At 46.7% G+C, this 23,583-nt stretch overlaps 1 protein-coding gene across 3 annotated transcripts in view; it reads right to left on the minus strand.

Annotated features, from left to right (window-relative positions):
• Positions 1 to 23,583, minus strand: part of ATR (ATR serine/threonine kinase) — a 112,642-nt gene that overhangs the window by 27,726 nt on the left and 61,333 nt on the right. For all 3 annotated transcript variants that reach the window (XM_061636920.1, XM_061636921.1, XM_061636922.1), the window contains exons 34-36: positions 21,876 to 22,035; positions 6,414 to 6,593; positions 4,853 to 4,995 (exon numbers count right to left, since the gene is read on the minus strand). In XM_061636920.1, the coding sequence (XP_061492904.1) occupies positions 4,853 to 4,995; positions 6,414 to 6,593; positions 21,876 to 22,035 (483 nt within the window). The remainder of the gene's footprint in view (positions 1 to 4,852; positions 4,996 to 6,413; positions 6,594 to 21,875; positions 22,036 to 23,583) is intronic.

Below are 23,583 nucleotides of genomic sequence, written 5' to 3' on the forward strand. Positions count from 1 at the left end.
TTCCAGTCAGAGAGAAGGGGGAAAAGGAAACTCCACCGATACATACAGGGAGAGAGTCAGCTCAGTCCTTGCTAAAAAGGGCAGCTTCACCCTTCCCGAAACACAACCACAAGCTCTGTTTCCTTAGGTTAAAGAAAGGTCAGGTTGTTCTAGGTGGGAAAACAACAAACACAAAAGACTTGCCTGGAAGGCGCAGCCCCTTGCTGAGATTAAAAGCAGCCAAAAGCTTAAACAGCCCCGCCCCTCGCTCAGGAAGGAAGCCTGAGAGAATACTAAAGAGTTAAGCCCCAGCTGATAGCCATCAGCCTCAAGTAACACATCATTGGCTGGCAGCAGTAGCTGGGAGGAACCAGCCACACATATAAAGTCAGAGCACCCTAGCGAGGGAGCCTGCTCCACGAGCTAGAGGGAGCCCCAGCTGACAAAGCGTCAAGGCCCCAGCTGACAAAGCGTCAAGGCGAGTTAAGCAGCAGAGCAAGTTCGGCAGCAGGGCGAGGAGGCCAGGGCCCCCCACTCTGCCCGTCTGTTCCCTGACCTCAACTAAACCGCAGTCTCCAACCCATTGACGTAATAAACCTTAAACAAAACTATGCAGGTAAGAAGCCAGCAGGAGTGTGGGGGCTTTCCAGTGTTTTGCACCGCCTGCAGCATGTACGACTATCTGCCTGTTGGACAGAAGTCGTGGGTGTGCTCTCGGTGCAATGAGCTCCCGGCTCTCCGGGAACGACTTCATTTCCTTGAGGCCAAGGTGGCGGACCTGGAAAAGCTGAGAGAGGCAGAGAGGTGTGTGGAGGAGGCCTTCAGGGACGTTATAGCTGTGTCCCACTCCAACGATGATAGCTCTCCTGCTATCATGGACAACGATGGTCTCGGGGAAGGAGAGCATCCAGCTGAGGAAGAGGGAAACGATCCCTTAGAAGGGACCCATTCTTTGGGGGATGAGCAGCTATCCTCTCGTGCTGAGGATATATCTCCAGGGGCTGGAGGGATCCTTGTAGTGGGTGATTCGATCATTAGGAACATAGACAGTGGGGTGTGTGATGGGCGTGTAGACCGCAAGGTGTTTTGCCTGCCTGGTGCGAAGGTTGTGGATATCGCCCGTCGTTTAGATAGTTTGGTAGACAGTGCTGGGAAGGAGTCAGTGGTCGTGGTGCACGTTGGCACCAACGACATGGGGAAATGCAGCCGTGAGGTCCTGGAAGCAAAATTTAGCTTGCTAGGTAGGATGCTGAAAGCCAGGACCTCCAAGGTGGCTTTCTCTGAAATGCTACCGGTTCCACGCGCAGGACCAGCCAGACAGGCCCAGCTTCGCAGTCTCAATGCGTGGATGAGACGATGGTGTCGGGTGGAAGGGTTTGGATTTGTTAGGCACTGGGGAACATTTTGGGACAAGCCGGGCCTGTACAAAAGGGACGGGCTCCACTTGAACCAGAATGGAACCAGTCTGCTGGCACTTAAAATTAAAAAGGTGGCAGAGCAGCTTTTAAACTGACTGAGGGGGGAAACCCGACAGGAGCTGAGAAAGGTCCGGTTCGGAATAAACCTCCCCCCTGGGATAAAAACCAAAGAAATGATGAAATTTTAAAAGGGGTAGGCCTAGAAGTAGGCATTGTGAGAGCAGGGGCACAGGATATAAATTCAGAAGAGCAAAATTACCACAGGCCTAACCACAAGTGCCAAAGACACTTGAAGAGAGACACTGCTTACAAGTGCCTGTACGCTAATGCTAGGAGCCTGCGAACCAAGATGGGAGAACTGGAGTGCTTGGTCTTAGAGGAGAGCATTGATATAGTGAGCATAACGGAGACCTGGTGGAATGGAGAAAACCAGTGGGATACGGTTATCCCTGGATATAAACTATATCGGAAGGACAGGGAAGGATGTATTGGTGGCGGAGTCGCTCTATACGTGAAAGAAGGCATTGAATCCAGCAAGCTCGAAACCCCCAAAGAGGCAGACTCCTCCACAGAATCGTTGTGGGTGGTGATACCATGCCCCAGGAGGGACTTAATACTGGGAACGATCTATCGTCCCCCTGATCAAAATGCTCAGGGAGACCTTGAGATGAGATATGAAATTGAGGAAGCATCCAAACTAGGAAATGTGGTAGTAATGGGTGACTTCAACTACCCGGACATAGACTGGCTGCATATGTGTTCCAGTCATGACAAAGAAGCAAAGTTTCTAGATATTCTAAATGACTATTCCCTAGACCAGTTGGTCATGGAACCGACCAGAGGGACGGCAACCCTGGACTTAATCCTCAGTGGGGACCGGGACCTGGTGCGAGATGTAAGTGTTGTTGAACCGATTGGGAGCAGTGACCACAGTGCTATTAAATTAAACATACATGTAACTGGCCAATTGCCAAGAAAATCCAACACGGTCACATTTGACTTCAAAAGAGGAAACTTCACAAAAATGAGGGGATTGGTAAAAAGAAAGCTGAAAAACAAAGTCCAGAGGGTCACATCACTCGAAAATGCTTGGAAGTTGTTTAAAAACACTATATTAGAAGCTCAACTGGAGTGCATACCGCAGATCAGAAAAGGTACCGCCAGAGCCAAGAAGATGCCAGCATGGTTAACGAGCAAAGTCAAGGAAGCTCTTAGAGGCAAAAAGTCTTCCTTCAAAAAATGGAAGTCTTGTCCAAATGAAGAAAATAAAAAAGAACACAAACTCTGGCAAAAGAAATGCAAGAAGACAATAAGGGATGCTAAAAAAGAATTTGAGGAGCACATTGCTAAGAACATAAACACCAACAACAAAAAATTCTATAAATACATTCAAAGCAGGAGACCATCTAGGGAGGCGACTGGACCCTTGGATGATAAGGGAGTCAAAGGTGTACTAAAGAACGATAAGGAGACTGCAGAGAAGCTAAATGAATTCTTTGCATCTGTCTTCACAGTGGAAGATATAGGGCAGATCCCTGAACCTGAACTAACATTTGCAGGAAGGGATTTTGAGGAACTGAGACAAATAGTGGTAACGAGAGAGGAAGTTCTAAGCTTAATGGACAATATAAAAACTGACAAATCACCGGGCCTGGATGGCATCCACCCGAGAGTTCTCAAAGAACTCAAAGGTGAAATTGCTGATCTGCTAACTAAAATATGTAACTTGTCCCTTGGGTCCTCCTCCGTGCCTGAGGACTGGAAAGTGGCAAATGTAACGCCAATCTTCAAAAAGGGATCCAGAGGGGATCCCGGAAATTACAGGCCAGTTAGCTTAACTTCTGTCCCTGGAAAACTGGTAGAAAGTATTATTAAAGCTAGATTAACTAAGCACATAGAAGAACAAGCCTTGCTGAAGCAGAGCCAGCATGGCTTCTGCAAGCGAAAGTCCTGTCTCAGTAACCTATTAGAATTCTTTGAGAGTGTCAACAAGCATATAGATAGAGGTGATCCAGTGGACATAGTGTACTTAGACTTTCAAAAAGCGTTTGACAAGGTACCTCACCAAAGGCTTCTGAGGAAGCTTAGCAGTCATGGAATAAGAGGAGAGGTCCTCTTGTGGATAAGGAATTGGTTAAGAAGCAGAAAGCAGAGAGTAGGAATAAACGGACAGTTCTCCCAATGGAGGGCTGTAGAAAGTAGAGCCCCTCAAGGATCGGTATTGGGACCTGTACTTTTCAACTTGTTCGTTAATGACCTAGAATTAGGAGTGAGCAGTGAAGTGGCCAAGTTTGCTGATGACACTAAATTGTTCAGGGTTGTTAAAACAAACAGGGATTGCGAAGAGCTCCAAAAAGACCTCTCCAAACTGAGTGAATGGGCAGAAAAATGGCAAATGCAATTCAATATAAACAAGTGTAAAATTATGCATATTGGAGCAAAAAATCTTAATTTCACATATACGCTCATGGGGTCTGAACTGGCGGTGACCGACCAGGAGAGAGACCTCGGGGTTGTAGTGGACAGCACGATGAAAATGTCGACCCAGTGTGCGGCAGCTGTGAAAAAGGCAAATTTCATGCTAGCGATAATTAGGAAAGGTATTGAAAATAAAACAGCCGATATCATAATGCCATTGTATAAATCTATGGTGCGGCCGCATTTGGAATACTGTGTACAGTTCTGGTCGCCTCATCTCAAAAAGGATATTATAGAGTTGGAAAAGGTTCAGAAAAGGGCAACCAGAATGATCAAGGGGATGGAGCGACTCCCTTACGAGGAAAGGTTGCAGCATTTGGGGCTTTTTAGTTTAGAGAAAAGGCGGGTCAGAGGAGACATGATAGAAGTGTATAAAATTATGCATGGCATTGAGAAAGTGGATAGAGAAAAGTTCTTCTCCCTCTCTCATAATACTAGAACTTGTGGACATTCAAAGAAGCTGAATGTTGGAAGATTCAGGACAGACAAAAGGAAGTACTTCTTTACTCAGCACATAGTTAAACTATGGAATTTGTTCCCACAAGATGCAGTAATGGCCACCAGCTTGGATGGCTTTAAAAGAAGATTAGACAAATTCATGGAAGACAGGGCTATCAATGGCTACTAGCCGTGATGGCTGTGCTCTGCCATCCTAGTCAGAGGCAGCATGCTTCTGAAAACCAGTTGCTGGAAGCCTCAGGAGGGGACAGTGTTCTTGCACTCGGGTCCTGCTTGCGGGCTTCCCCCAGGCACCTGGTTGGCCACTGTGAGAACAGGATGCTGGACTAGATGGGCCACTGGCCTGATCCAGCAGGCTCTTCTTATGTTCTTATGTGTGTTTGGGCGGGGGGGGAACCATTTTTAAAACTTCTAAAAATTGTACGTATATCAACATAACTCCAGTAGTGACAAAAGTTTAATGTACATAACTAAATGTAGCTATGTGCACTAATTCAACAATAGCTGTGCCTTCTAACCTTCCAAAGTGAACAACTATGTACTTAATCAGATCTCCCTGTTTTTCCATCTTGTTTTCTGTTACTGTAGGCATTACTTTATCATAGTATTTAGCAAGGTAGAAGTGTCCATTCTCCCATTCAGGCAAGTAAGCAGTAACATCCTGGAAAAAAAAGGGGAGGAATGAATAATAATTAGGAACCTTGTGTTGTATCCAGTGCAGCTGATCTTTCCCTTCCTCCCCCCCTGCACCTCCAAAGAAGTCTCTCTGGAGTAGCCTTTCCCAACCAGTGTGCCTCCAGATGTTGTTGGACCACAACTCCCATCTTTCCTGACCATTGGCAATGCTGGCTGAGGCTGATGAGAGTTGTGGTCCAACAACATCTGGAGGCACACTGGTTGGGAAAGGCTGCTCTGGAGGGTCAGGGAAACCTCCTGACAATGTGGGCGGTGTCTTACAGGGCTGCTGTGTGTGTGCGCGCGCATGTGTGGGATGTTACGTGAAAATCAGGAATGTTGCATGAACAGTGATAGATTCCTCCACCCTAATTTCAGGTGACTCGCTCCACCCACTGCAGCCCATAATGTTTGGTAGTTCCCCGCATCTAGCATTTTGGGAATTATAGAGGGCTGACAGAAGGAGGAGGTGGGGCAATGAAAGGTGGATTTTGCAAACTGCCTTCTACATGTGCAGTGTTGGACATAACCCTTTATTCAGTCAATTATGTTGGAACAATGTCTTATAAAATCTAACAGGCCAAGGTAGAAAAATACACTAACAACTGGAATACAGGAACACATAGTGCACCTCTACAGTGGGACTCTTTGCAAATAAGTCTACAATTCTACACACTCACCTGACTGCAAGATGTATTGAACTCAATGAAAGTTTGAGTACATCTGTATAGAATTTCACTTTAAAATTGCAAAACTGTACTCAAAAGCATCAGATTTCTTGACCAGGTTTTGCAATCTCTTTTTTCACACCCTTAGACAGTAACTGGATATTGGAATACACATGCTAAGGCCAAGTCAGCTGATCTAACCGATGTGCAAGGGGGAGGCAAACACTAGGTGAATTCAAACCCAGCAGGGACATTTAGTAAGTGCTGTGCACTTTCTCCAGTAATTTATAAAAAAAAGTCAAGGTGGCCAGGAGTTCTCAACATGTTCCCCGAGAGTGCCAGGACACTCCTACGGTCTTTCTCTGGTGCCCATGAGGGTGATTTTCTTTTTCTCCCTTGAAAAGTACGTAGAGCTGAAGAAAGCTGCAAGATTGATGTGATTTCCCACTTGCTCTTTCAGCTCTATGTTTTTTTCAAGGCTCTGATTAATCCTACTGGATCCAGCCTTTACACAGATCCTTTGGAAAAGCAAAGTGCATGCGATCTCTCTCTTTCTGTTTCTTGAGAGGCTGATTAAGGAGAGGAGGTCCAAAAAGGTTGAAATGTGTATATTTTCCTGTCAGTGCATCAGAGATACTTCTCCAGATTTAAGAGTAGATACTGAAGCATAATTCAATATATTTGCACACAATATTGTTAAAATATATTACCTAAATGTTCTACATTTAGTGCTTACCTTATATTTTTTCATTACTGCATTACTCTCAAAGTTGGCTGTTTCTTCCATAAATCTGCCCACCAGCAACAGGGCTTGCCCATGAATAAGCTTACTTTTAGGGTCAGATGGTACTTGATTATCAGGAAAACACAACTCAACCCCCTTCTGAAGAATGATAAGGCCCTGATGAGCGTCACCCTAAAAAAAGAAAAATCTGTATCAATAATTTAGCATTCATTTTATGAGCCTTGTAAATAAATCATGACCCAGAATGGAGAATTTGGGGAAGAGCCATAGCTCAGTGGTAGAACACCTGCTTTGCATGCAGGTCCTAGGTTCAGTTCCCAGCATCACCAAGGAGGTCTTGGAGAGCGCTTCCTGAAATCCCTGCCTGAAATCACAGAGCAGCACTTCCAGTCAGTGTAGACAATACCAGGCTAAATGTACCATTGGTTTAACTCAGTATAAGATGACTACCTATGCTCCTATGGATAGGCACTCTATAATTTCACATATGCAAGCTCCACTTATTTGATTTTATTTATTTCAACATGTATACCTTTCTATAAAATGTTCAGTTTCCACACAATTATGTATACAGGAATACAATTGGGCAGAGAAATGTTAGTGTGAATTCAGCTGTTCATTAGCAAAAACTGGCAGCCATTTCTGCAGTCACAATTGTGTTTTTTCCAGCTGTTACTATCACAGGAATTACTGCAACAATTGCCCTGTACTATCCAATTTGTACTAATGCTTGTTTGCACCACTTCACAGCAAATGTTAGTTCAAAGATAGCTCTGTATGTTAATCTAGAAAGAGACCCAAACTTATATTTATACTGTAGAAATGATACAATTTTTTCGAAATTCAGCCCCCAAGCTCCACAAAAATCTACAAATAGGCCTAGAAATCAGAATATCGGGTGCTATTCAAATAAGTGATTCTCAGAGTAGTCCCACTTAAATTAATAGGTCTATTCAAAACATGACTAATGGATAGCAGCATTTGATTTAGCAAACGGTTGCCTATCAACAACTATTAGTCACAATAGTTAAATGGACCCTCCACATTCATAAGTAAGAAGTCAAAGAATGCCAGTTGCTGGGGGCATAACAGCCAGGTAGGACTATTGCCTTTAGGCTCTCTCGTGAGTTTCTTGGAAGTATCTGGTTGGCCACTGTGTGAAAGAGGATGGTAGGCTAGATGAACTTGTCATGTATAGTCATGTTTTCCCAATCTAAGAGTTGGAACTGACTTCTTTTCCAAAAATGAAAGTTGTGCTGCTTAGGATTCCAATATAGTGCGAAGACCATATACTGTTTACCTTTGATAGTTATTTTATTTGAAAACACAGCTCTAACTAATCTTTTAAAATGGAGTGCTAAGCATTACAAATCATTTTATGACAGTGCAGAAACCACAGCAAATTACTTCAGCTAAACATTATCTGCAGAATATTAATCGAAACCTATGTAATGCGCTCTACGTGGGGCTGCCTATGAAGATGGTTCGGAAGCTGCAGCTCATGCAAAATGCAGCAGCCAGATTGGTAACAGGGACCAGACGGTTCAAACATATAAAACCAATTCTGATCTGCTTGCATTGGCTCCTTGTATGTTTCTGAGCTCGATTCAAGGTGCTGGTTTTAATCTATAAAGCCTTACACGGCTTAGGACCACAATACCTGATGGAACGTCTCTCCCAACATGAACCCACCTGTACACTACGCTCAACATCCAAGGCCCTCCTCCGGGTGCCTACTTGGAGGGAAGCTGGGAGTCTGGCAACAAGGGAGAGGGCCTTCTCAGTGGTGGCCCCCAAATTATGGAATGATCTCCCTGACAAGGTGTGCCTGGCGCCAACACTGTTATCTTTTTGGCACCAGGTCAAGACTTTCCTCTTCTCCCAGGCATTTTAGCATGTGTTTTTAAATTGCTTTTTAAAATGTGTTTTTAAATTTGTATATTTGTTTTTAATATTTTAATTGTGGTAAACTGTCCAGAGAGCTTCGGGTATGGTGCAGTATATAAATGCAACAACAACAACAACATGCTCTTGTTTGAACGCCATTTTGTCTAGGTTAACCTTCAGTAATTATATGCCACATTTCATGTAAAACTCTTCAAAATGTACCATTGGTATCACCTGAAGGGTGATTTTCTCAGGTGGTCCGACATCATGTGGGAAATAGTTCCACCTAGCGTCCAAAGGCAAGAATGGATCGAAGTCAAGACCTGGGGCATCGAGCCCCTCCCACCCCAGTTCATTAGCGATGAGACCGAAGTGAGATATATCTGAAAAGACAGAAAAGGCCAACGGCCTACCAGCAAGGAAACGTTGTCCCAAACAATAACTCAAATATCACAAGCATTTAAAACAGTTCCAAAACAGTTCCAAAAGGGTCTTGACTTGGCTAAATAGTTTAACAGTATAACTCTAAAGAGTGATAAATAGCAAGGTATCAAAAAACCGAAACAGCCTCCAACAGGGAGGGCCAAGACGTCGGACCACCTGAGAAAATCACCCTTCAGATGATACCAATGGTACATTTTCCTCAGGTGGTCCGACATCATGTGGGATGTACCAAAGCAGCCCCTAATAGGGAGGGACTACTTATCATAAAGAACTTGTAACACACACCACCCAAAGGAGGCATCAGCAGAAGCGTAACGGTCTATCTTATAATGTCTTATGAAAAAATTTGGGGTAGACCATACAGCCGCTCTGTAATTTTCTGCCAGAGGAGCGTTGGTTGCGAAAGCAGCCGTAGTCGCTGCTAAGCTAGTTGAGTGTGCCAGAACATTACAAGGCACTGGCAGCTGAAGGGACTCATAGGCCAATGCAATGCAGGCACGCAACCAACAAGACAATGTATGATTGGCTACCCTTTTTCTCCAGAAAACGAGGATGAAAGGATACAAAGAGTGAATCCATTGACCATATGTAAGTCCTGAGGATTCTCCGGACATCTAGCAAGTACCAGGCCTTGACCAGGACCCTGGCCGGCTGAAGAAAATGGCTATAGCTGTGCTGTTCCCAAATGACAACATTTAGAAACCCAACACGGGATATCTGGCTAAAAAAAAAAAATGCCCACACAGTAGAAGGAAGCCGGCCCAGCCCAAAAGCAACCTCCGTAGAGGAAGAGAAACGGAATGGAGAGATCAGAAAGGGCCCAACCAAGTGACTCTAAATGCAGTCTAGCCAAAGAGAGCTGCCCTAGGGAGAGGAGAGTGATAATAGCAAGCTCAAGCTGTTTAACAGAGGCAGAGGAGCAATCTGCCTCTAATTAGCTCCAAACCCCAGTGAGGCAAGCACACAAGCACCTCAGGAGAGGGAGCATTGACTCATAAAATCAGCCTAAGCACCCATCTAAGAAGGGGATGTGGCAACCTCTGAGAACCAAAGTCTCACTCAGTGGGGAGGGGCATTGAGTGTGTCCTTCTGCACTGGTGTAGTTCCTGGCCTGACAGGGACTGAAAACCTAACATGATTCAAGAAGGGAGAGGAGCGAGTCCTGAGTGCTAGGATAATTGTATGCGGTAGAGAGAAGCCACGAGAGTGTCCTTCCGCCCTGGTATGTCTATGGTCTGGCATCTTTGATCTTGCGTAACAGGATAGTAGATAATATAACCTGGTTCTGCAGCAGCAGCAGCCCACTTGTCTAGATATGTCGGCCAATTGTAAACTTCGCCAAGAGGCTCCATGTGGTAGATGGGATTGGATAACCTTTGAACATAGCCCAGAGAAGTATCCCCGGGCAAGAAAATGCAAACACCATCAAATACAGACGAAGCCAGGAACTTGTAGCCAAGAAGTACCTGTAATAATCAAAACAACTGAACACAGTGGTAAGAGACAGAGAGGGCGTCCTTCCACAGCGGTCTTGAATTTGGGACACAGTGAGGAGGAGCAGTGAGAGTGTCCCTCCGCACAGTGTTGCCTGTGGTCTGATAGAAACAGCAAAGAGCTCCTTATTACTCTGCAGTAGCAGCAGGCTGCTCATCTGGATATGGCTCTCATGCCTGAGTAGAGACCACTGACAGGGGCCCACTGGAGGTGAAGGTAATAAAATGGTCACCAGTCAATCTGCCCCAGCAAATAGGAGAAGAAACTTCTGCCTGGTCTGGCTGGCTACCAGCCAAAAAGGGCGAGAGGTTAGTTACATGATATGGACTCACCTGTTGCCTGGGCTGGTCCACACTCACCTGTAATCTGGCCATATTAGAAAGTATGCATGCGAGTAGGCGTCTGGCCGCTGATCTTTCGTCATATACACGCACAAAGCAGGAGTTGCGGTATATGCCATCAACAAACACGCAAAGGTAGGAGGAGTGGTTTGGAGAGACGTCAGTACATGCAAACAAGGGAAGATGTAGTACTGCTCCTGTCTTTAAATGCTTGGTTGTGTCGACAGCCGTGGAGTGAAGGCTGGAATACTTGTACTTTGAGTTGCGCCTGTGGATTGTACTGTTGGCTTGTCCCTGAGGCTGGTCTGTCATGTCCGGATCAGGATACACGCACAATGGAGAAGGTACGGTATCGCTCCTGTGCACCCGACAAGTAAGAGCAAAACAGTCATCCACGTAGGGCAGTATGGATTGAGGAAGGTGGATGTACCATGGAGGCTAGGTTCCGAGAGAAACAGGCTCGATTCAATATGGCACCAGGCCAGCTAGATACACGCACACAATGGAGAAGATGCAGTATTGCCACAGTGCACTACATAGGCAGACAATTATTAGCAGGCCCTTTCTTAGACTCACTGGACCTGGATTAGGGTTATCTAAGAAATTACCCAGCCACATCATAGAACCTCTAGAGAATATTAAAATTGCAGCAGAGGCCCGCAAGGCTAAAGCGATAGCCTCATGATTATGGTGAGGGCAGAAAATGACGTGCCTGCTGCGGGCAAGCGCATTGTCCTTTGACCAATTTGTCAATGGATCTGGTACAGGAGGTAGTGATCTGTCCATCTTGGAAGTCTCAAAACCTTGGCCCCTTACACAGAGGGAATAGCAGAATCATTCTTGAAAGTTTGGAGATGTAAGGTGTCCAAAACAGTACGAGAGAGGGGTAGTCTGCCATATGAAACATCCTCCTCCTGTTCTAAAGCAACGCTCCACTCACCTTCCTCGGCTAGAAGGGAATACAAGGGATCCTCTGAACCGGTAGTCCCAGTGCCTATCCTGCCTCCAGCGACATCAGAAGGATTTGGTGAGGGTGGTGGATTTGCTTCACTGCAGCCACAATGTCTCATAGCGCCAGAATGTCCTTGCGCATTTAGCTGAAGGAATGGATTGGCCTGTGATCCTGCCTGCACTTGTGAGAAGCCCAGTAAGTCCTGCAACTGTGGGAGAAACTCAGGGGACAACTGTAAACCTAGATGAGGGGCAAGAGCAGCCCTCTGTGGATCCGAGAGCACTGACTGCACTTGGTGGAGCAGAGGCTGGTGCCGTTGTTGAGGCCCATTAGCAGTGGTCTCATCAGACCGGCGAGATGTATGATCCCCAGTTGATGACTTGGGTTGAGAAGGGCAGTTCCCAGTAGATTGGCTAGGGGGTCCTTCAAAGACATCCTCAGACGAGCCGGTGGGTGCATGAAAGAGGGCTGTTAATCAGTCGTAGCCAGCAGCCTCTTAAGTCGGGACAGACACGTATCGTGCTTTCCTGGCAGCGTGTGGCCAGATAAGTGTGTGGTTTTGGAGACAGCCTTGAAATGAAGTCTGGGTAGCTTGTGCTTATTACATGGAGATGTCCTGGGGCCTCACACAGTTGCTGTGCCCGTCACACAAGGTGGGGGGTGCATTATATAACACCAACACACTCTTTGTACATGCTACACAGATGGGGGAGAATGTACGGTATATATCAACATACGCTGTTGTACACGCCCACAGATGGGGGAGAATGTACAGTATATATATATTGCCAACACACGCTGCTGTACCCGCCCACCGGTGGGGGAGAATGTACAGTATATATATATCACTAACACACACTTCAGTACACGGCCACAGGTGGGCAAGAATGTACAGTCCCAAATGCACTTTGGTAAATACGTAGCAGGGGTGCAGTGCAGCTGCTGTGCAGATAAGTCTTATGAGAAAGGTCAGTACACGACCCCAGGGGGGGAGAATGTACAGATCCAAATAGCCTTAGTACACGTCCACGAATGGGTGAGAATGTACAGTTCCAAACAGCCTTAGTACACGCCCACGGATAGGGGAGAATGTACAGTCCTGAACAGTCTTCGTACACGCCCACAGATGGGGGAGAATGTACAGTTCCAAACAGCCTTCGTACACGCCCACAGATGGGGGAGAATGTACAGTTCCAAATAGCCTTCGTACACGCCCACAGATGGGGGAGAATGTACAGTTCCAAATAGCCTTAGTACACGCCCACGGATGGGGGAGAATGTACAGTTCCGAACAGGCTCAGTAACCAGCCTCAGTACACATCCAGGCTACTATACTGGAGGGCCTTGTGTAGGATTCTCTTTACCCTGCAGCACACACACAGCAACTATACTGAAGGGCCTTGTAAAAAGAAGGCTGTAGTCCTTGTTGAGGCACAGCTGCAGGGGGTGCACTGGATTGGTGAGACGTATGAGTCGCAGGTGGTAAAGTGGATTGAGGGGGGCAGTCCACAGGCTGGTTAGGAAACCCTTCGAAGTCATCCTCAGACAACCTGGCTGGCGAGTGAAAGAGGGCTATTAAACCTTCCTGACCAGCAGCGTCAGAAGGCGGGATGGAAAAATAACGGGGTCGCTTGGCGGCACTGCGGCTACGCAGATGCTTGGTTTTAGCCACAGCCTTGGAGTGCAGCCTGGGTTGTTTTTCTTAGCAGACTTGTGATGTGAGGTCTCGCAAGGCAGCTTTGTCCCAGACAAATGTGCCTCTTGTTGTTCCACCATTGTGCAGGTACAGAGATGTAGTCTATGTAATATATCACCAACACACACACAGAGGTGGGGAGGTGCGGTGTGGCGTGGGACTATCACCTACACACGCACAGAGGTGGGGGGTGCAGTGTGGTGAGGGACTAATACCAACACACGCACAGAGGTGGGAGGTGCAGTGTGGCGAGGGTCTTCAGTACACGCCTTCTGATGGGTAGTCCCAAATGCACAATGGAGCAGTTGTGGAACCAAGCATTCTTGTGCAGATATGCCTTCTGATTATGTACATGAAAATAATAAACAGTCCAATTACTCTGAATTATGTCACACACAATGACACCGTCGTGTGGGGAAAGGGCTTGGCACACGCCCACAGGCGGGGAGATGTACAGCACCAAATGCCAGGAGTTGTAGAGACACTGTGGAAGGAATAAGCCTGCAGGATTTTAAAAAGCTTGGAGAGCCTGACTAAATAACTGTACAGTCAATCAAAGGAGAACAGAAAAGGTGGGAAAAAGGGGCAAAACAAATGGCGGCTGGGAAAGAGAGGAAGCAGTGGCGGACGGACAAAAAAGTTCCACGTGCATCTGTCAGGCAAATAGATAGGAAAGGAGGCGCAAGGGCTCCAAGCACTATCTGTAAAATTACAGTGCCGCCGCCGCTGCCTGAGAAGCAAAGCTGGCAGCAACAGGGGGAAGCTGCAGCAGCAGGCTCCCAGTCAGGCTGCAAGCGTCACCCAAGCCCGGATAAAAAGCAAAACCGGCGGCAAGGAACAAAGGAGGAGCTGCCACCGCTAGCTCCCGGCCAAGGCTTGTCTCAGAAAAAGCGCCTGAATTGACAAGGACAAGCCGCTGCCGCCACCTGAGAGAAAGGCAGGCGGTAAATATAGCTAAAGGAGCCGCAGGAGCGAGCTCCAACCGCCACTCACCAAAAGGAGACCGCAGCCTCCAAATACTAGCCGCCGCCGTTATAAAACTGGCGGTAAAAGTAGCTAAGGGAGCCGTAGCTAAGGGAGCCGTAGCTAAGGGAGCTGCAGCTGCGGTTCCCAGCGAGGTAAAAATCAATAAAAAACGACCGCCGCCTGGGAGGGAGGCAATGGCAAGGGAAAGAAGGGCTGAAGAGAGAGCCAGAGCCGCAGCCGCGGCTCTCAGCTAAGGCTCGTCTCAAGAGACTGGAGCCTAAAGGGGGAATGGCAGCCGCCGGAGCCCCCAACAAAGGGACTGAATGGAGGGAAGAACAAAAATGAATAAAAAAATAAAATCCCCCAAACAAACGTCCCAGGTAATACAAAAAAGGGGGGAAAGGGAACGGAAGGAAAATCACAGTCCCACACACATAATATCAAACTTAGCTAACATTCTAGAAGTAGATCCAAATGCTTCGAACGAAGACAAGAATGAACTGGGGTGGGAGGGGCTTGATGCCCCAGGTCTTGACTTCGATCCATTCTTGCCTTCGGACGCTAGGTGGAGCTATTTCCCACATGATGTCGGACCACCTGAGGAAAAGCATTACATTTTCCCTATGAGTCCGGCCATCACAGCGGGTATTAGCTCCACCTATCGTGCGAAGGCAAGAATGTCTTTGAAGTCAAGACTACGGGCGTCAGGCCCCTCCCACTCTCCAGTTCATTCTTGCCTTCGTACGAAGCATTTGGATCTACTTCTAGAGTGTTAGCTAAGTTTGATATTATGTGTGTGGGACTGTGATTTTCCTTCCGTTCCCTTTCCCCCTTTTTTTGTATTACCTGGGACGTTTGTTTGGGGGATTTTATTTTTTTATTCATTTTTGTTCTTCCCTCCATTCAGTCCCTTTGTTGGGGGCTCCGGCGGCTGCCGTTCCCCCTTTAGGCTCCAGTCTCCAGTGTAGCAAGTAGCTTTTAGCTAAGTTTCGCGTATTTGTTTGAAGTCCTTCCTTTCCCTGTTTGTGTTTAACTTTCCATTTAAGTTTGAGGGTTCCATCAGAGACCGCGGCTGCGGTTCTCTACGTTTCTTGGCCAATTTTAAGCCTTTTATTTTTTGAGCCTTTATTTCAGCTTATCTCCTTACTTGTTTGAGGCTTGTTTGAGGGTTCCCTCAGAGACTGCGGCTGCGGTTCTCTTCGTTTCTGTCCGCTTTTTATTTAAGCTTATTTCCCTTACTTGTTTGAGGCTTGTTTGAGGGTCCCCTCAGAGACCGCGGCTGCGGTTCTCTTCGTTTTTGTCCGCTTTTGAGCTTTCCCCCGGCTCTGTTGCATCCATCGGGAGCTCGCGGCTCTATTTTTTCCTTCTGCTGGGCTGTCTCAAGCAGCGCTCTGAGGAGCTTTTGGAGAGACCGCGGCTGCGGTTCTCTCCCAGGTGGGAGCTTGCGGCTGCGGCTTCCTGCCCTCTCTTTCTCCCTCTCTCTCCGTGACTTTAATTTTCGCCGCGGAGAGCCCTTTACTCGGCGGCGACAGCGGCTTCCCTCCTGCTGCCTTTCCCGACACAGGCGTCTCTCGGCAGTCTCCTTTTGGGGTTTTTTAGAGCCGCAAGTGCGACTATAGACCCCGCGCCTCCCCCTGCGAGACTGTGCTGGGCAGCCCTTCCCCCAGTTCGTTACCAGTTGGCCACCATTGCTTCTTCCCCCTCCGCCATTTTCGGATCATTTTTTCCCGCTCTTTTTTCTGGGCGCCATTTTTGTTGAATTCAAATTTCCCGCCTTTTTTGTTACCCCTTTATTAACCAACGGATACCTTCCCTGCAAGTTATCTGTATGTGTGTTGTATGTGTGTTGTAGACAGACTTACAGGGCTTCCTTACACACAAATTTACAGTGGCTGACTTGTACTAAATTTGAATTATATTCAGTACCATCAAGGCTGGAGCTTTAATATCAGTGGCTGCCTTGTACTAAATCTGAATTATATTCAGTATTATCAAGGCTGGAGCTTTAATATCAGTGGCTGACTTGTACTAAATCTGAATTATATTCAGTATTATCAAGGCTGGAGTTTTAATATCAGTGGCTGACTTGTACTAAATCTGAACTATATTCAGTATTATCAAGGCTGGAGCTTTAATATCAGTGGCTGACGTACTAAATTTGAAGTATATTCAGTATCATCAAGGCTGGAGCTTTAATATTAGTGGCTGACTTGTACTAAATCTGTATTATATTCAGTACATCCTGCCCCCTCTGTGGACGTGTACCACGCCTGAAATCCAGCCTACAGCACTAATCTGAACTATATTTTGTACATCCTGCCCCCTCTGTGGCCGTGTACCAAGCCTAATATACAGCCTATATTACACAGCCTATATTGTTTTAACACTGATACCACAGTGCATCCTGCCCCCTCTGTGGCCGTGCACTTAGCCATCTGCCAGTGTATCCTACCCCCTCTGTGGTCGTACACTGTGCCAGTTCGGGTCTTTACATCCTGCCCCCTCTGTGGCCGTGTACTGCACCCAAGTTAATATAAGATGGCAGAACAGCCAGGCATGTCGCAAGCAGCCAATATGATGCCAGATCAGCCAGGCATGTCACAAACAGCCTAGCCGCAACACTCTAAGGCGACTAAGCCTAAGCATGTTAAAGCAATGGCTAAGACAAAACATCTTTCAAGCCATAGCAAACCAGATCAGCCAGGCATGTCACAAACAGCCCAGCCGCAATACTCTAAGGCGACTAAGCCTAAGCATGTTAAAGCAATGGCTAAGACAAAACATCTTTCAAGCCATAGCAAACCAGATCAGCCAGGCATGTCACAAACAGCCCAGCCGCAACACTCTAAGGCGACTAAGCCTAAGCATGTTAAAGCAATGGCTAAGAAAAAACATCTTTCAAGCCATAGCAAACCAAAGCGGCCACGCTATGCCTCTGTGCCAACCCCCACCACTACCACAGCAACTCAGGCACACATAAGCGATATACTTCATTCCCCTGCTGCTTCCTCTGACGAGGAAGATTTTGCTGGCTTCCACACTCAGCCTTCGCCTAACCAGCCTCCCTCCGTTTTACCGTCCCAAACATCTGCTCCAATAGCCACTCGGGCACAAACATCTACCACAACTGGGCTGCTGCCGTCCCGATTTCCTCTTCCAACTTCAAGCCATGCTGGCATTTTTCACCCAAATGCAGTCACCACCACAAGTACCTGCCATACACCAACTCAACATGGACCAACGTGCGTGTCATGAAGCTCATCCTTCCTGTTCACCTAACCCCTTTGATGTAGCCAGAGGCAGAGTTTTTGACGAAGCCTCGTATGCGGAGGAGTCATCCTTCACTGACCACGTTGAAGGAGATGACTGGAGCGAATATTCAGATCATGAGGAGGATACATCGTATCGCTTGTTTAATGCTTCAGACTATCAGCCCCTGGCACGCAGGGTAGTTAATACCCTTGGTCTCCAGACTGCGCCTTCAACTTCCTCCACCCCAGCCATCAAAGGGGCCAAGGTTCTCAAATCCCCTGCACCTACTGAACATTACCTTCCGGTGCCGGACCCAATTGCCAAATTGGCCTCTGAAGAATGGGCTCACCCATTCCATTCTCGCCGCTTCAAGAACCTGGCTGACAGGTTTTACGCCCTAGCTCTGGACTTTGCCACCAAGTTAGACATCCCTGGCATAGATGAACCAATCGCTCACCTCGTTTCACATTCTCTCTTGCCCAGGGAAGGGGAATCCCAACTAAAGGACACTACTGAGCGATGAATAGACTTTGCCCTCCGCAAAAATCACGAGGCCACTGCCCTCTCCATGCGTGCCTCCACTTCAGCCTCCATTGTCTCCAGAGCAGCTATGATGTGGCTAGATGATCTTCTAGAGGACACTAGCCCTGATCCTGTCGCCCTCAGAAGGTCACTGGTAAAGTTGCATAAGACAGCAGCATTTGTGGCCGATGCCACCTTGGATACCACTCAATTGGGGGCACAAGCCATGACAGCTCAGATAGTCGCTCGACGAACCCTCTGGCTTCGCCACTGGCAAGCTGATTCAGCGGCCAGAATGAATCTGTCCAGGGCTTCTTACTCCAGATCGTTACTCTTCGGCGAGGAAGCTCTAAAGGCAGTGCTGGTTGATCCCAAAGACGCCCACAAACCGGTTCTGGCCGCTGTCCAGAACATCGACAACAGGCTTTTCAGGCGATCTCCTTCCTTCCGTACTAACCAGCCCTTTCGAGGAACGCAGCCAGGAGGACGAGGCCGCAACTTCAGATCCTATGACCCCAATTCATTCAGGGGCTCCTGGAACTGATGCTTCCAGGGCAGAGACCTACGGCTGGCTTGTCAACTTCGACAAAAGCCATCTCCAACCAACTCAACGCCTACTACATCTAGGGGCAATGTTGGACACCCTGCAGGCAATGGTATTCCTGGCTCCAGATCACATCACTGCCATCACAAGCATCGCAAGGTCCCTGATGCAACAAACATCAGCAGATGTCATGCTTCTAGCCAGGGCGCTCGGAATGTTCATTTCTACAATCCATATTGTGCCATGGGCTCGAGCCCATACTCGGCATCTTCAATGGATTCTACTGCCCTTTCAACAGGACATTGCCAGCTCCAACCATCGCAAAGTTCACTTGACCCCCGCGCTGCGCCTATCATTCCGCTGGTGGACGAGGTCCCAACACCTCTCCAAGGGCACGCCGTTCAGAGAACCACACAGAACTGTTGTAACCACAGATGCCAGTCTCATCGGCTGGGGAGCCCACTGCAACTCCCAGTACGTTCAGGGGGTTTGGTCCACCACAGAGCAGACTCAAAACATCAACTGGCTGGAGCTAAAGGCTGTACATTTACCTCTACTTCATTTTCAGTCTCTGTTCCCTTTGGACCATGTCCTCATTCGAACGGACAACACCTGTGTAAAATCACATTTGAACAGACGGGGGCACCAGGTCTCGTCCTCTGCAGGACCTAGCCTCCCTCATCTTTGTCTGGGCAGAACATCATCTACAATCCCTGAAAGGAGAACATCTCAGAGGGATTTGGAATGTGACAGCAGACTGGCTCAGCAGACAACAGGTTTTTCTGGGGGAATGGAAACTTCACCCAGCCATTTTCCATCGTCTTCAGAGTCGGTTCGGCGAATGCTCAATCGACCTGTTTGCCTCCAGTCGCAATTGCCAACTCCCCAGGTACTTTACCCGATACCTGGATTCAATAGCGGAAGCAATAGATGCTCTGACAATACCGTGGCCAGACGGTCTCTTGTACGTCTTTCCTCCAATACCATTGTTAGCCAAAACCTTGAGGAAAGCACGAACCGAGAGGGCACAGCTGGTTCTGATAGCACCATTTTGGCCACGCCAACCGTGGTTCTCAGATCTTCTGGCAATGCCAATGATGGAGCCTTGGACACTTCCAGTCAGGCCAGACCTCCTATCCCAGGGTCCAGTATGGCACCAGGACCCTACCTGACTCAATCTAACAGCGTGGCGTTTGAATGGGGACACTTGAGGTTAGCTGGCCTGTCTGACGCTGTGATTGATATTATTTTGGCCTCGAGAAGACCATCTACCACTCGTATTTATCAACATACTTGGGTGGCTTTCTCCAAGTGGTGTCAGTCCCACCACCACGATCCCTCCCAGGCCACCATGCAACAGGTGCTGCAATATCTCCATAGCGGCTTCATGATGGGACTTAGACCCAACACTCTACGTCGACATGCGTCCACTCTGTCGTCCATTCTCTCAGTGTCCTCTACTGGAGCTCCTATTTCCTCACATCCGTTCATCAAACGTTTTTTGAGGGGAGTTGCCCTACGCTCTCCGGCTGTTGTCCATCGGTTTCCCTCATGGAGTTTGCCGAAAGTTCTGCAGGCCTTGCAACGCCCTCCGTTTGAACCCATCAGGACTGTGCCCCTCCGTATACTGTCCTTCAAGGTCTTGTTCCTGATCGCAATCACATCTGTCAGACGTGTTTCGGAGTTGGGCGCATTGTCTTCTGCTCGACACCTCTGCGTCTTCCATAAGGACTCGGTTGTGCTGAAGACTGATCCTTTCTTCCGTCCCAAGGTTGATTCGGTTTTTCATTGCAACCAGGACGTTGTTTTGCCTTCCTTTTGCTCGAATCCTACCCATCCTCTCGAGAAGGCTTGGCATTCGTTAGATGTCCGGAGGGCTCTCAAGACCTACCTGTCTAGGACCCAAGAGATTCGACGAACGGAGTCTCTGTTTGTATCCTTTCATCCAAGGTCTATGGGACATAAAGTATCCAATTCCACCTTATCCCGTTGGTTAAGGGCATGTATTACTTTAGCATATGAGTCTCTGAAGCTGTCAGTTCCAGCTAGTATAACGGCTCATTCTACCAGGTCAGCTGCCACTTTGGCTGCTTTTGCCACTAATGCTCCTGTTGCCAATATTTGTAGGGCTGCAGTCTGGTCTACCCCACACTCATTTATAAGGCATTATAAAATTGATCGCTATGCCTCTGCTGACGCTTCTTTTGGCAGACGAGTGTTGCAACAGGTTCTTAATCAGGACTAGCATGTGGTCCCACCCTGTATGGGCTGCTCTGGTACATCCCGCTGTGATGGCCGGACTCATAGGGAAAATGGACCATTGGTCTCACCTGAAGGGTAATTTTCCTATGAGTACGGACATCACGGCCCTCCCAGTTGGAGGATGACTATATATTTTCTAATGTGTTATATATTACTGTTACGCTATTATATTTAAATTTAAGAGTGAAGTCAAGACTTCTAGTTCTGTTATACCGCTATGTTGGAATCATGTTACTATGCATGGTACTATTGTGTTATTTTCCTGCTGCCAGGCCTGTTGGCCTTGTTCTTGTATTTTTAGATATTTCTCCTTAGACTCGCTGCGAATGAACTGGAGAGTGGGAGGGGCCTGACGCCCCTAGTCTTGACTTCAAAGACATTCTTGCCTTCGCACGATAGGTGGAGCTAATACCCGCTGTGATGTCCGTACTCATAGGAAAATCACCCTTCAGGTGAGACCAATGGTCCATTTTCTCCAAGTGCATTTCTTAGTATCACCAGTAGAGCAATCTTTTGTTTTATTTTTATTCAGCGTGAGATTGTTATAAACAAGCAAACTTATGAATGCTATCCAATATATGCTGAAGAATAAATAAAATATAAGAGGCAGTCAGGTATTCTGTTCCGAGTAATGGTTTCAGCAATATGAAGGTGAGGCTTCACTGGCACCCTGGACAGCTCCAAGCAAAATTCATTCTGGAGACTCCATAAGAGCAGAGCTTGAATGCCACTTCAGGAACAGTCATCCTCAGCTGAGCCTTAAATAGGGCTGCAGCTATATCACAGTAGCTAGCTCTATCTTCCATGAGAGGGAGCCTCTTTATTTAAAGAAATCCAGTATGCTTCAGCAGTCATCAACTCTGAAGGAGCAGGGGAGACTGTGGTTCCACCAGAGCATCTGAGCTGGAGTCAGAGAAGGGCAATGGAATCACCTTGGGCCACAGAGGTACTAGCACAACAAACTCCTCTTGTGCAAATGCTTCTGCTTTAGCATGTACATCTGGGGCTGGCCCTAAGGACAGTTCCCTCTCCTTCTCTGAATCCTCCCCAAACAAAGGTGAGTCAAACCCCAGTGTCATGACATCTTCCTTACCTTAGACCATAGCCACTTTGCTCTTTCTACATATAGTTCAGATAACTTTGATTCACCAGCATTGAGGAGAGCATTATATGCTGTTTGATGATGACCAGCTTTACGGGCAACTCGGGCGCTTTGGAGCCAACATTCTCCCATCTGCTCACTGTAATCCTGTCTGTAAGTACACAAATGTAGTCAAAAAATTCAAAGGAGATGCTCAATATGTACCAAAGAACACATTCCACATGTTGAGTCTAGCCGCAGTCCCACAAATTTAGCCGATCTTAAAGACAATTGTTGCTGCTACCTATTAGCTTCCAGTTAACCTATAGGTTTAAAATATACTCCTACAAAACCTTGGTCCCTGTGCATCTTCCTATGAGCTCCCCTGCTCATCAGAGTTCTAACTACTATAAAGTATTATTTATATGATGGAACATAAGATTACCTTCTCTTTGATAGTCCTAACATTAAGACGATTCCTATTAATGAAGAGGAAGAGAGTTCAAACCAACTAACCTTCAGAAAACAGTGCATACCTTTTTATTTAAATAGGCACTTGGTGATATCCAGTGAGCCTTATGGTTCTGGTAAGAAGCAGGTAGCTTTGTTTTACTGTAGATTCTTTTTTATTATTGTTATCTTACAGTATGGGAACATAGTACAATAAATTTGAGACTTAAACTTCAGCAACATAAAAGAAAATCATATGGATGATAAAGCATATGATTTATAACATGTTTAATTCTTCCATAGTAGATTATATTGTCCTTAACCACATATGTGGTTGAATATTATTTTTATTGTGTTACATTACTAAACAATGCATTCTGTTTTTTAGTGAATAAATTATTCGGCTTTTTCTCCTCTTACTTCCACTATATTGGTTCTTTTAAACATATGGGCGAATTCTCAACTTCTTTTAAGGAGTGAGTGAGATAAAGTAAAATCACAGTGGGTGATATCTAATGTCACACAGATTTCTGCTTGTGCAATGGGACTTCCTCTTCTTCTGTTTCCTCCCTGCACCCCCTAACTCTCCAGAGCAGATTTTGGGGGTGTTCAGAGGGCCTACAAAGATGGAAGTCTGTTCTACTAGTAGTGGAAGTAAATACATATACACAAATTCAACTCTTATTTATCTTTTGACTGGTAATGTTTCTCGTTTGATTCCTAAACAGCGTGGAGGTTAACCTATAGAATTTGCTACCACAGTGTGGGGATGGTTATCAACTTGGATGGCCTTAAAAAGCGATTACACAATTCATGGAAGATAAGATTGTCATGGCTATTAAGTCATGATGGCTATATGCTACCAAAAGCATCATAGGCTCTATGCTTTTCCATGCCAGTTACTGGGGAACAACAAATGGAGAGAGGGCTTCCCACAGGCATCTGGTTGGCCACTGTGAGAAACAAATGTTGTAGGCTTTTGGTCTGACCCAGTAGGATTCTTTTTAGTCTTTATGGGCAAAGCATTCACAAACCATGAAAAAGCTTGATTCTGGCTCATTCTCAACCTGCACAGCGGCCTCTAAATCATCTAAGTTCTTCCCCCCATTTTTTATTTTCAAAACAATATATAAACATAACCAACAAAATAAACCCCAAACATGGTGCTATGTAGATCATAATCACATTGCTTGTAAAGATTACATTCTGATTATCCGTAGTGACTAATCAACACAATTTTAATTCATACATTAATACTATTCCCTTTCTT

The sequence above is a fragment of the Rhineura floridana genome, chromosome 7 (genome assembly GCF_030035675.1).
Source record: "Rhineura floridana isolate rRhiFlo1 chromosome 7, rRhiFlo1.hap2, whole genome shotgun sequence".
Taxonomy (NCBI): Eukaryota; Metazoa; Chordata; class Lepidosauria; order Squamata; family Rhineuridae; genus Rhineura; species Rhineura floridana.